General features: G+C 36.3%; 1 protein-coding gene across 2 annotated transcripts in view; it reads left to right on the plus strand.

Annotated features, from left to right (window-relative positions):
* Positions 1 to 13,322, plus strand: part of LOC150086861 (urocanate hydratase-like) — a 379,529-nt gene that overhangs the window by 233,007 nt on the left and 133,200 nt on the right. For both annotated transcript variants that reach the window (XM_090371633.1, XM_090371634.1), the window contains exon 16: positions 11,046 to 11,116. In XM_090371633.1, coding sequence (XP_090227759.1) covers positions 11,046 to 11,116 — 71 coding nt within the window. The remainder of the gene's footprint in view (positions 1 to 11,045; positions 11,117 to 13,322) is intronic.

Genomic DNA, 13,322 nt, shown 5'->3' on the forward strand with positions numbered 1-13,322 from the left:
CCATCCCTGTAGAAGCAGACTCTCCTGTCAACAAGCAGTGACCAGGCTGAAAAAAATTCTACCGCTTGAGCCTTGCACAATCTCTCCAGGGCCGAATTGATTGACAAGGCTCTCATCATATACTCCCTCCTATCGTGTCTGGGCAGAATTGCAGACACTTTCACATTCAACCCTAACTTCCGAATTTTTTTCAACATTGACCTGTACTTGTTGAGTAAATCTGCAGATCTCTTACTCTTAATGTCATTAGTTCTAACATGTACAACAATATCACCTTTTGTGCCCTTAAAAGATGATATCTGCTCTACAACGTCTTCATCTTTTGCCTCTGACAGACATACTCTGCTCCTGTTCCACCTATCCTTCTTGAATTGTATATTCCCAATCTCCCTGACAATAGTATCACACAATAACTAGTTTCTTTGGGACCAGCGCACTCTGACTTAGAGATTGCCTCTGTGTTGCCTGATGCACAAGAGTGAACTCTGTTGTTGTGCTGGGCAGCTGAGAGCTTGATGGGCCCCTCATATTAATTTCTTCGAGGGCATTGACCCTACACCTCAAGCTCTCATAGATGCCCATCAGAGCTGATCAGGCTAGCCGGGTGGATAAAGTGCCTGCCTGGCAACCCAAAGGTCGCGTGTTTGAATCCACCCTCGGGTTTGGATCAGAGTAAAATGCAAAAACTTTAGGAAGTGCATTATGGCCACAGAAGCCGATGCACCAACTAACAAAAAAAAAAAAAAAAAAAAAACCCTCCCATCAGCATGCTGAGTTGCCGCCTAATTTTTTGACACTCTAGACATCTAGCACCCACAAAAGCATCCTCCTTGGCTAGATCATGTCCTGTTTTAGAAAGGTCAGCAAACATTTCACATTTCCCACATTTTTTGAGACATGCATTGGAGAATCGCCACCTTTGTTTCTCCCCCGTCATAGCACTCTCGCTAGTCTATGAGCTTTGCTTTGCAGCTCTAGTCTGGGTCATGATTTCCATTTAAATACAGTTTAATTAACAATGAAATTTAATAAGATTAATATTTTTGATTAATTGATAATACTATACTAAGCTAACAGATTCCTAATACAGGGCTTTGTATTACACTGTGTAGTTTTACTTTATACCTTATGCAATCAGTTCGAGATATATATACGTTTGCTGTATCTTATTGACTACAATATATTGCGGATAGTTCAACAATATTGGCAGCAACACTGGGAGTTGTAACTTCCAAAAATTGCTTGTTAAATTCAAAATAAGAAGCTAATGAATGCTACTAAACCTATTTAATATCTCTCTAAAACACAATGTACTATGTTAATTAACAAAGAATATGATAAAAATTAAAAATAGTTATCCCTTTACAGTAGCCAAAAATCCATCGATGATTATCTATACTGTGTAGAGAGCTTAATGCCTCTATGATAACCCCCTAATCCCTTTCTTCCTCTACTCTTTTTAATTCAACACCAACAAGTGTATAAGTTATTTTGTGGTTGCTATTCCCTAAGAGTAAAATCTTGCATTTTAGAAAACACATCTGCCACTTTTCCAAGTTATTCTGAAAGAGTGCTGCTGATACTAGCTAAAAGAAAGCTTTTTACAACCAATCTAAATCTTTTTTACTTTGATTTGAATTTATGGCCTCTGTGGAATTGTTTATAACTGAAAATTTCACATTCCTTCACTTTACTATCCTCTCATTTTAAATTAGAGGGACAGAGCCCCTCTAATTTAAAACATCTTTCTTCCTTTAGGTCCTGGATTCTGAAATAATCCTGCAAATTCCCATTCCCATGTCAGTTTTCTTAGGGAAACATTCTTAAAAGAATTAAAGATATTCTCATTTATCTGCCATACAATTTCAAGTTTGTTAGAAAAGAAGCCCTGGGCACCAGGGGTATATCATATTAAAAAAATATTTCATTTTTATCCTCCCCCTGACAAACTTAAAATAAACTTTAATCGAAAATTTTAAATATATAAATAAATAAAATCTACACCATAAAAGTGAGAGTATATGAAAATAAAAGTTCTAAAAACTTTGCATAAAGAAATAAAATAAAATAAAATACACAGCAATCAGATAAAACTAGGTAAAATGATATACCATGAGAAGCTTTTAAGGCATTTGCCTCTTTATCAATTTAACCAAGAAACACAACAAGGAATCAATATATTATATATAGCCTTACATATAATGCATACATCTTGCAGTGTTTGGAGACTAGGCATCATCTGCAAGGTGATCTAATTAAGGTGTATAAGGCCTTGAATGGTTTGAACAAACTCAATCCTGATGGGATTCTTCCTTTTGCTCAGATTACTCACCTGAGGGGACATAAATTCAAATTGAGGAAAGATAGCTATAGAATAGATGTGCAGAAATTTGCCTTTAGCCAGCAGATGGTTGATATTTGGACCAAACTTCCATCTGTTGTAGTAGAGGTTGAAAACTTAATTAAATTTTTTGCATCATATGCCTCTACTAATGCTGATCTATTGTAGATTAGCATTAGTAGAAACATAAGACAGCAAAGAGTAAAGAACAGAAGGTGGGATGTAAAATGTTTAGGTTTTGTACTGTGCTCATTTCTCATGGATGGAAGCTCTTCACATAGGTGTAGCTGGTTACACCATTAACTGCAGTGATGGAACTCACATACATCCTATTATGGAGGCCGTTGTTTTATGGTGTGACAAGAGATGGCAAACTAATAACATAACTAATATATGCCACACTGGGTTGGTAGATTAATGCTTTTTTTTTTTTTTTTTTATCTCCACCCCTTTCTTGTGTTCCTTAATTTTTGCCATCCATGATCCACACCAGATGATTTCTGCGCATGTGTAAAGCTATGCACAATGTATTGACTCATTATTGTGTTTCTCGGTTGAGTTGGCACAACACTGAAAGCTTCTTGTGGTTTATTGTTTTAACTGTGTATTTTTTTAAAAAAAATTATTTCTTTATACTAAGTTTTTAATGCTTTTATTTTTTATATAGTCTCACTTTTATGGTGTTTATAGTCAGATGTGTGTATCCTAGAGCCCCCTCTTGGTTCCACCCAGGTCTACAATGTTTCTCTAGATGGGCCATGGTGCCTTCAACAGCAAATTAACCTGTTTTCGAATAACGGAAGACCCCCCCCCCTGCACATGTGGAGAGACAGAAACATGGTCCCACATTATGTACAGCTGCGACCATTATGAGGACCACCGCTATCGACTTATGACGGAACTCGCATATCTACCAGCAGGACTGGAGCATCACCTTCTAGACTTGAGGGAGGAGTTCCTGGCCTTCACCAAGTTTGCGCAAGAGGTGTTTTCTAGACGGAGGACACTTATTGCTATTCATCACAATTAAAGCCAGTAATTGAATGAAACAACTCAACCTAATTGAACAGAAACATTCAAACAGAAAGGTTGAGCTAACCACACTAAGAACCTTCTGCAACAGGACCAGGACCGGACACGACACAATCCATTGCTCACCTGTCTCAAGATCCCTCTGTGGCAGAAGACGCCTGTGATCACCAATCAGACTTGACTCTACACATCTCCTGAACCTGACACCAGCAGCTGTTACCTCTGAGAGAAACACATTGGACATGACTATTGTTGTGGCTTGCTGCCAAGGTCACAGCCTCCCTATACCAGTGCACTCTTGCGCGGTACTTTCTTCCTACTTCTTGCGTTGGGCGATGAGGAGAAGTCTATTGTCTCCCCCCCTCCTCACCACTCCATTTTCTTCCCTCTGGTAGGGCATGGGCATGCTTCACTGACCATCTGGGGTTGCTTTCTCTATTGACCCACCTCTGTCTTACCCCCCCCAATCTTCAGTCTCCCCACCTTCTCTCTCTAACATTGCAACTACATCTAATGAAACCAAAATTATTCCAAACCCACACTCAAAACCTTAAGTCAACCATGCAACAACCCTATTACCATTCGGCGTACCCCCTTTCAGTGCAAATTATAGTAACTTTTGTTTTTTTTTTTTTTAGGTCCTAGCCACTGAAATCTCAGGAAATTAGGTGGCTGGACCTGCAGGAGTAAATATAACTATATTGGGTGTACCTGGTCTGCCTCCACAGGGCCAAATGAAGTGTCATAATTTTTTATGCCAAACCTTATCAACTGTCTAAATGGTTTCACACTTAGCGGCTCACTTATACAACATCATTAAACCATTTAGACAGTTGATAAGGTTTGGCATAAAAAATTATTTATTTAATTTTTTCACTTTTCATTTAATCACTTATTTAATAGTATTAAAGATATTACTCTTGGCATTCATGATAAATTATTTTCGTTAGATGTTACCTCTTTGTACACCAATGTAAATGTGGACTGTGCTCTCGATGTAGTTTGGGAACTGTTAAACAAAGATTCTATCGCAATAAATCACACTAAATTACCCAAAAAAGAAATTTTTAAATTAATCAAGCCTCTTCTTGAAGCTAACTATTTCGCATTTAAAGAGACTATATACAAACAGGTTTTCTGTTTACGGATGGGTTTGAACCTGAGCAGTCTTATAGCAGAAATCTATCTTGCCAATATCGAGGACATTCATTTAACACCGTTTCTCTCCCGCATTACTTACTATGAGAGATATATTGATGATATACTTGTTATAACAGATCACAACACCACTCAGGACATTCTACGGGTATTCAATAACATTCACACGAGACTACATTTTACATTGGAGGAGGAACAGATAGAAACAAAAGCCCTGAATTTCTTAAAATTTTACTCTCACACGTGACATGCAAAAAATACAATCTTGCCAATTACACATTTATCGAAAACCCACCAATTCGGGGATGTACCTGCATTACCGGAGTTATCATCCATTCAGTATAAGAGATCCATTATATTTAACTAGTTTTTTAACGTTTACAAATATTCCACGTCTGAACCCACCTTACACTTAGACATTGTTACACTAACCGACAGATTTTTAAATAGAGGCTATCCTCACTCTGTTATAAATCAAATTAGGTTACAGGCTAAAAATAAAACAGCAAATATGTTACCCATTAATAAAACCAATAAAACACACTTTATTTCCATACCGTATGTCAAACAATGGTACAGGCAGCTTAATAAACTCTTTAGAAATACTGAATTCAAAATTATAGCCAGGCCCATACAGAAGCTCCATAATATATTAAAAAATCACACAATTCTTCCTTCTTGCTCGGCTCAGGTAAATGATCTTGTGTACAAGATTTCATGTATTCAGTGTGATTCATCGTATGAGGAATCCACTCGTACTTTAGATTTACGTTCAAGCAACATGCTGCTTCCGTCTGCACGTCATGCACAAACGCGTCAGAGTTGGCCTTTCGTGCAGTCAATGATGGTCACGTATTCCTATTCAATGAAGCAGTAATTTTAAATATACAACACAATTACATAAAATTATTGATTGCTGAAACGCTTGAAATGAAACTACACGAAAATTCTATCAATGTGCGACGGCCTTACCTCATTTCGGATTTTTGGTCTTTTTTTGCACATGTGCCAATATAAATAATCTCTCTAGTTCAGAGTCAAATATACACAAACACTTCGCGATATTCCCGTCCTGTGAACATGGTGATCAACCGAAAAGCGTGGTCTGCTTAAGGAAGGGTAACAGCGTGCATTTCATTTAATTTGAGTATTTTTCCAAATTAACTTTTAATTCTTTTAATTTTTAATCATGTTTTTAATCTTTTTAATTGTGATTTTAATAGTAATTTTAATTATTTATTATCGGAAGCAGTTTTAACTACTTATTCTGACACTCATGGTCTTCTCGCACTCATGGTCTTGCTGCAGTGGTTTGATGTGTTTCGGGGTTGGGGCTCTCAGCTTTCGATTCTGTTGCGCATCGGATTTGGTCGTATCTCTATGAGTGAGAGAATTCATTTATTCGTTTTTTTCATCTTATTTTATTCATCACATTTGGGAGAGAATTGACTGGAAGCATTCCATGAAAAAGATTGAGGTAATCTCTTACTTTTTTAATATATTAAAAAATCGTGGAAGTTATTGAGCCCTGTAACTCTGAATTTTTTACTAGTGTACTCTATCACAGTACAATGTATACACTACAATGGCAAAAAAACAACAAAAAGTAAATAAATAAAAAACAAGTAGATAAGAAATGCAAATTATATGCTTCCCTCTTCACACAAGTAACTCTCCAGTTGACCTTTGAATTTATTCAAACTGTCAGCTTCAATTACCTGTGAGGACTGCTTGTTCCACCTATCAATGGCTCACCTGCTAAAAGAAAACTTCCTACAATCTAATCTAAAACTCAAAACCTGTAATTTGAATTTATGATCCCGAGTTCTGGAATTCTTTATGACAGTGAGAATTACACCTTCATTCATTTTACTAATCCCTCTCAGAGCCTTGTAAACCTCAATCAGGTCACCTCTAAGGTGCGTGGCTGCCAAGTCACATAATCAAAGTCTTTCCTCATACATCCTCCTTTTGTTGATCTCATCATTCAAGTTGCTCGTCTTTGGACCCTTTCAAGTTTACGTTTTTTCAGATGAGGTCTCCATGCTTGAACACAGTATTCCAAATGTGGTCTTACGATTGTCTTATACAGTGAGATTATGACCTCTCTGTCTTTAGAGGATAACGTTTGATAAATCATCGATAGGACACCATGCGCTTTCCTGGCTGCTGCCTGTTTACACTGTTCAGAAAACTTCATATCTGTCCATATTGTAACTCCCAGATCCCTTTCCTCCTCCACTATTTTTAATTCAGTCCAACCAAATGTATAATTTATTTGTGGGTTGCTATTCCCCAAGTATAAGACCTTGAATTTAGCAGCATTAAAACATAGCTGCCATCTATGAAGTCTGTTCAAGTCATCTTGAAGGAGCGCTGCTCAGCAGTAATCATTAACAACTCTACCAATCTTTATGTCATCTGCAAATTTTGACATCACGCCTTCTATCCCTTCGTCAATGTCATTTATGAAAATGAGAAACAATAGTCCAAGGACCAGTCCTTGAGGGTCCCCCCCCACTCCCAATGTTACACCAATCTAAAGAATATCCATTAATCACAACCCTCTACCTTGTGCTCTGCAGCCACCCAGCAATCCATCTTAGAATCTTACCAATAATCCTAACCTGTTCAAGCTTACACTCTCATGAGGGACTGATCCAAATACAGCAGGCCTCATTATAATGCAGTTCTCTTTATGCTGATTTGCTATAATGCTGTTTTTATATTATAACCCATATTTCATTCTAACGCTGTCACAACTCACTATAATGCTCTTTTACCCATGTACAGGCACCTCCGTAGCCAGGTGGGAAGGAGCAGCAGTGTGTGCGCACACGCTTCTTGGTTAGACCGGGGTTAGAGCCCGTCACCACCAAATACGGAGGATGCGGAAAGGTCAGGGAATGACCACCGCATATCCCGGAGCAATATGGCCTTAGTTGCTAATGCTCCTAAAAACCAAATAACTAACTAACTAACTACCCATGTACAGATTGAATTTTCGGCATGTTTAATGAAAACATTTCATCTGATGTAGTCAATAGCTTGAAAATGAATAGCAAAGTTTCCCACACTGACTTGCGAAATTTTCTCCCACGCTAATTTAATTGCACTATGGTGACTTGGTACGATCAACATTTTTAAAAATGATCAAGTATATTGCTTGTAAGATTTGCGTTATATGCATTTATCCGAAGTCTAGTCATCACTCGGTACAGTGTTAGATATTGTCAGTAATGGACAGTTTACTTGAACATTGTATCATAATTAATGCAATGCAGTTACATTTTCGAAGATTAATAATGACGGATAAGAATTAAAAAGGAACAACGTCTCGACACAGTACGAAGCCTACCAAGATAAGAAAAGTACTGAATTTGAAAATTAAATTATATGTTTTGAAGTGAATCGATTCTGTTCAATGACAAGTGGGTGTGTGCAGTAATTTAGGACTGGCAGGTTCAACTGTAAGAACAATTATAAAAAATAAAGAATTAATTTTAGCAGTGGGAAAGACAGCTGTTCCACTGCAAGCAACTAGGGCTAGGCCGGCTGTTAGGATTGAAATGGAGAGACTTCTAAATAATTTTATTGAAGATAATATCCAACACACAATTCTGTTAAGTTAAATATTATTAAAGGAAAAGCGATTAGCCTATATGATGGTCTGAAGAAAGCTCACCTTAAAAAAAAAATGTGGAGCCTTTTAAAGCTAGTAAAGGCTGGTAAGATAGATTTAAAATTCAGGGAGAAGCCGCAAATGCAGATCAAGAAGGAGCTGAAACTTTCAAAAAAGAACTTCTAAAAATTATTGAAGAGTAATGTTAAACTTCTCAACAAGTTTTTAACATAGATGAAACAGGACTTTTTTGGAAACGAATGCCTAAAAGAAGTTTCATATTGAAAGAAGAAGAAAAAAAAACATGCCAGGCTTCAAAAGTGGCGAAGGATCGGTTGACTTTATTGTTGGGTGGTAACACTGTGGGGATTTTAAAGTAAAACCCCTTTTACTTTACTAGGAAGATGGCCAAAGTACAACACAAAATTGACCAAAGTTATGAAAACTAAACAGCCCAGAACCATCCATTAATAAATTCATGACTTTAAGTTTAATTTTGATATGTAATGTAGTTACTGACTACATAATTATATATGTATGTAATGGTGAATATTTTATACGTACAAATTTTTAATATTAAATATTTTTACCGACATTTGTGCGTCTTTTCGCTCGTTCGAGAGTGCCTCCGTAGCCAGGTGGGAAGGAGCAGCAGTGCATAGCACATGCTTCTTGATTAGACCGGGGTTCGAGCTCGTCACCACCAAATACGGAGGATGTGGAAAGGTCAAGGGAATGACCACCGCATATTCCTGGAGCAATATGGTTGCTAATGCTCCTAAAAACCAAACAACAACAACAACAGCGTCTTTTTGCTACCATTTATTATTGATTAGGAAATATCCTACGGCATAGACTGCAACTCACAAATACATATGTTACATTATGGGAATACGGGGCTCACTTAGTGCTCTGTTTTTCGGGAACGAATTATCAGCGTGAAGCGGGGGGTCACCTGTAAACTATATCAAAATTGTTCTGTATGTACAGCTCATGAGTAACTGTGTCAAAACAGCCTACTAAGTTAGTTAAGCATGATTTACCCCTAACAAAGCCATGTTGTATGTCCTTCAGAATGCCATATCTATCTAAACCTGGATTGCACTCTTAATCATTGCCTCTAAAATTTTTCCTATCACTGAAGTCAGGCTAGCCAGTCTGTAATTACCAGACTGGCTAGCCTGGTTACCAACTTCACTCCTGGAACCGCTTTTGTGTATTGGCAATACATTGGCACTCCTCCAATCCAAAGGAATCTGAGTCCAAAGATGCCCTCATGATTAACCTCAATGGTTCAGTACACTCCCTTGTGCTCTTCCTCAAGACTATTAGGTCTATGCCATCAACCCCGGGAGCCTTACTTGCCTTTATTCTCAAAACCTTTTCTAATGAACACTCACCTGTAATTATGACATCACTAATTTCATATGGCTTCACCTCACTTGCACAGCCTCTTCTCAGCATGAAGGGTCTTTCATCAGTAAAGACCAATGCAAAGTACCTATTCAATTCATCTGCAACATCAGCTGGATTGTCTTAGACTTTCTCACACCCAGTGCATAAGGGTCCAATCTGATTTCTTCCTTGCATTCACATACATGAAAAACTCCTTGTCATAATTCTTTGCTCTCTTAGCCAATGCTTTCTCATATGCAGCCTTGGTACTATTACAGATCAACTTGTACCTGTTGTAGGCTTCGGTACTTTTTATCGCTCTGTAACTATCCCATGCTATCTTTCTTTTTGCTCTGTTTGTCCAGTCAGCTCTGCAGTCATCCATTTTGGCATCCTTCTCCTGCAATATTTTCTTAAAGGTATGTATGTATTCATGGCTTCTGTGATTTTTGCTTTAAAAGTATTTCATAATTCAAATGTATTTGCCATCCCTCGGCAATCTGCCCGATTCACAGATGTCGTATAGTGCTTAAACTGTCGAAGTCCCCTCTTCTGAAGTTCAAACCCATGCCTTTACTTTTAACTACTGCAACACCTTTCTTCATCTTCCAACTGACGATTGCATGATCACTTCCTGACAGTGGTTCCCGTATTTTAAGCCCTGTGATGTCATCTAATTTGTTATTAATAATAATGTCAAGAATATTCTCGCCACTGGTACTTTCTCTATCATGCTCATACAAATAATAATCATCTAGTTTATTAAAAAAAAAAGCTTTCCCCCATTGTTAGTTTCCCTCCCACTTATTCCATTCAATCTGGGGCAAATTAAAGTCACCCATAATAAGACATTCACGCTTGCTTGCCCATTCCATTTGCTTATAAAGACTCGCATCATATTCTTTACAATCTTCTGGTCTGTAGATTACTCCTACTCCCATTGTTCCCAACTAACTTACACCACAGATTCTATGCAGGCAGACATAACTTCAGACTCAGCAAAAGCTCTTTTTGCACTCGGACATGCTTTTTATAAGAAGCATGACTGCTCCACCCCTTCTATCTTATTATTATTATTTAACTTTATAATTAATAAAGTATTATTAATAAACTCTCTATTTACTTATTTAATTGCAGTTCTCATTATTTAATGCAAAATAATAGAATACTGACCTGTTGTTATAAGAATTGCAACATATTTGTGTGTTAACCTAATTTCATTATGATTTAAGAAATTACTCCTCTCTGTATCTGGTACTGATTCTTTGAAATCTTATGCTTATCCTTTATGTTATCAGTGTTATTCTCCTTTTCAGTGTATTTTACTTATGGCCTGTGAACCTGTCTTTGTTATGTATTATGTATTTATGCAAAATGAAAAGTTATTATTATTTTAAATCATTAACAGTGATAGTGGTAATCATAATATGCCTTTTTGTTTTAAAGTAATCATCTCTTATTATTTTCACAAAAGAATCTATATGATTTACCTTTCAGTTTCTGATATTTTGAAGCAGCAATACTTTGACAACATTCGGTGGCTTAAAGAAGCTGGGAAACATGAATTGGTTAGTTATTATTTTATGAGAAGTTTTTTGAAGTGAAAAAAAAAAAAAAAAAAGCCTATTTTCTACACTTAATATAAGGAATTTCCCACCATGTTGGTGTCCTAAGTTTTATAAAACTGTGAATCTACTATCAATTTTTTTTTTTTATCTCATGAAAATGTTAAGCAATCCTTAAATGCCTTAGTTAGCTAAATTCTTTTTATTTTTTAAATTATTATTTGGCAAACCTTTATTTCCACAAGAGGCTATTAAAAAAAAAAAAAACAGTATCCTGGATTTTCTATCATCCCTTGTCAGAAAATCTTTTATAACTTCTTTTTATGCTCTTATCAGTGATGAAGGAATTTCATGTAGTTGTACAAGTTTACTAGGGAATAAATACTGTTCTGCTGATAAACTGAAGGATTAATATCATTTCACAACTATATAAGAAAATGATTTTGTTTCCTTCAATCCAAATTTAAATATTATTAATAAACTCCATATTCACTTATTTAATTGAAATTCCCGTTGTGCATCCCAAAATAATCAATAGAATACCAACCTGCTGTTATAAAAATTGTACCATCTTGTTAAGTACGTTAACCATAATTTCATTATGGTTTAGGTATATAATATTGGTGTAGATACACCATAGTTTACCCATAAAATTAACTACATATGTAGTGTAAAGGCATCATTTAATTTTATCTCATAATGTGGCTATCTTCACAACAAGATACCAGGTATTGCACTATTTCTAATAAAAAATGCTTCTCTAATAGAGGAGGCTACTGTTATTTATTCTCAGTGGGCACCACCACCCAGATATGTTTCGAAGCTTGGCTTACTCATCGGTGGGTGGGCAGGTACCCTGATAATGTAAACATGCCATCACAATTGCAAAGTTAATTCCACAATATGAGAGATGCCAAATGGTGAACAGAATGATATTGTATTAAATATTAAATGCACAAGGCATAATATGATATGGGTTTAAATTAACTATATAATATCAATGTAAATAACCATAATTTACCCATAAATTTAACTTCATACGTAAAGGCATCATTTAATTTTATCTCATATTGCGGCTACCTTCACAATGAGATACCAGGTATTGCACTACTTCGAATAAATAATGCTTCTCTAGGAGGCTACTCTTATTTATTCTCATTTAAAATTAAACAATGCCTTTACACTATGTATGTAGTTAAATATATGGGTAAACTATGGTGAATCTACACCGATATTATATAGTTAATTTAAACCCATATCATATTATGCCTTGTGCATTTAGCCTTTAAATACATTATGGTTTAATTGAATATCCCTATATATATATATATATATATATATATATAATATCAGTGTAGATACACCATAGATAACTCTTAAGAAAAACTATGATAGTAGTGTGGAAGGCATCATTTCCTCTGTATCTCATATTGTGCTCATCCTTCACAACGAGTTTCCATGGTATTGCACTACCTCGAAGAAGTAACACTTCACTAATAGAGAAGACTACTGTTAATTATTCTCGGTGGGCACCACTACCCAGATGGCACCATTTGAAATATGGTATGGGATAAAGATCTCTGTTATCCTCATACTATTCCTATTAGACTTAGGAAAGCAAAAAAGATGTAGGAAGAGGATAGTAGGAGAGTTTGATTTGATTTGATTTGGTAGTTGTTGGCGCATCGGCTTCTGTGGCCATATTGCACCTCCCAAGGTTTTTGCAGTACTTTGATCCAAGCCCGAGGCGGGAATCGAACCCGCGACCTTTGGGTTGCCAGGCAGGTACTTTACCTACTCGGCTAGCCCGGTCGGCTAGTAGGAGAGGAAGAGGAAGAAATGCCATTGAAGGAAGAAAGGGACAGTTACTCCTTCAACTCACACTACTCAAAAGCTCATTGTTATTTATTCTTGGTAGACACCACCACCCAGACAGCACCGTTTCAAAATGCTATTGGCCTATGCCTTGTTGCATTTAGTTATTATAAATATATATATATATATATATATCTTTTAATGCTTCTTTTAAATATTATGCTTACCCTTTTTTTTTTTTTTGAGTTATTGGTGTTATCCTTCTCTTCAATGTATTAACCCTGTACCATGCATAGGGTTCTAAGTGACCCCAAAAATTGATTTTCAGGAGGAAAATATTATTAGAAGGAATGTTTATAAACAGTGGGTAAAATTTATTTATTTTAACCATTCT

The sequence above is a fragment of the Mastigoproctus giganteus genome, chromosome 4, assembly GCF_048544385.1.
Source record: "Mastigoproctus giganteus isolate SK-2022 chromosome 4, ASM4854438v1, whole genome shotgun sequence".
Taxonomy (NCBI): domain Eukaryota; kingdom Metazoa; phylum Arthropoda; class Arachnida; order Uropygi; family Thelyphonidae; genus Mastigoproctus; species Mastigoproctus giganteus.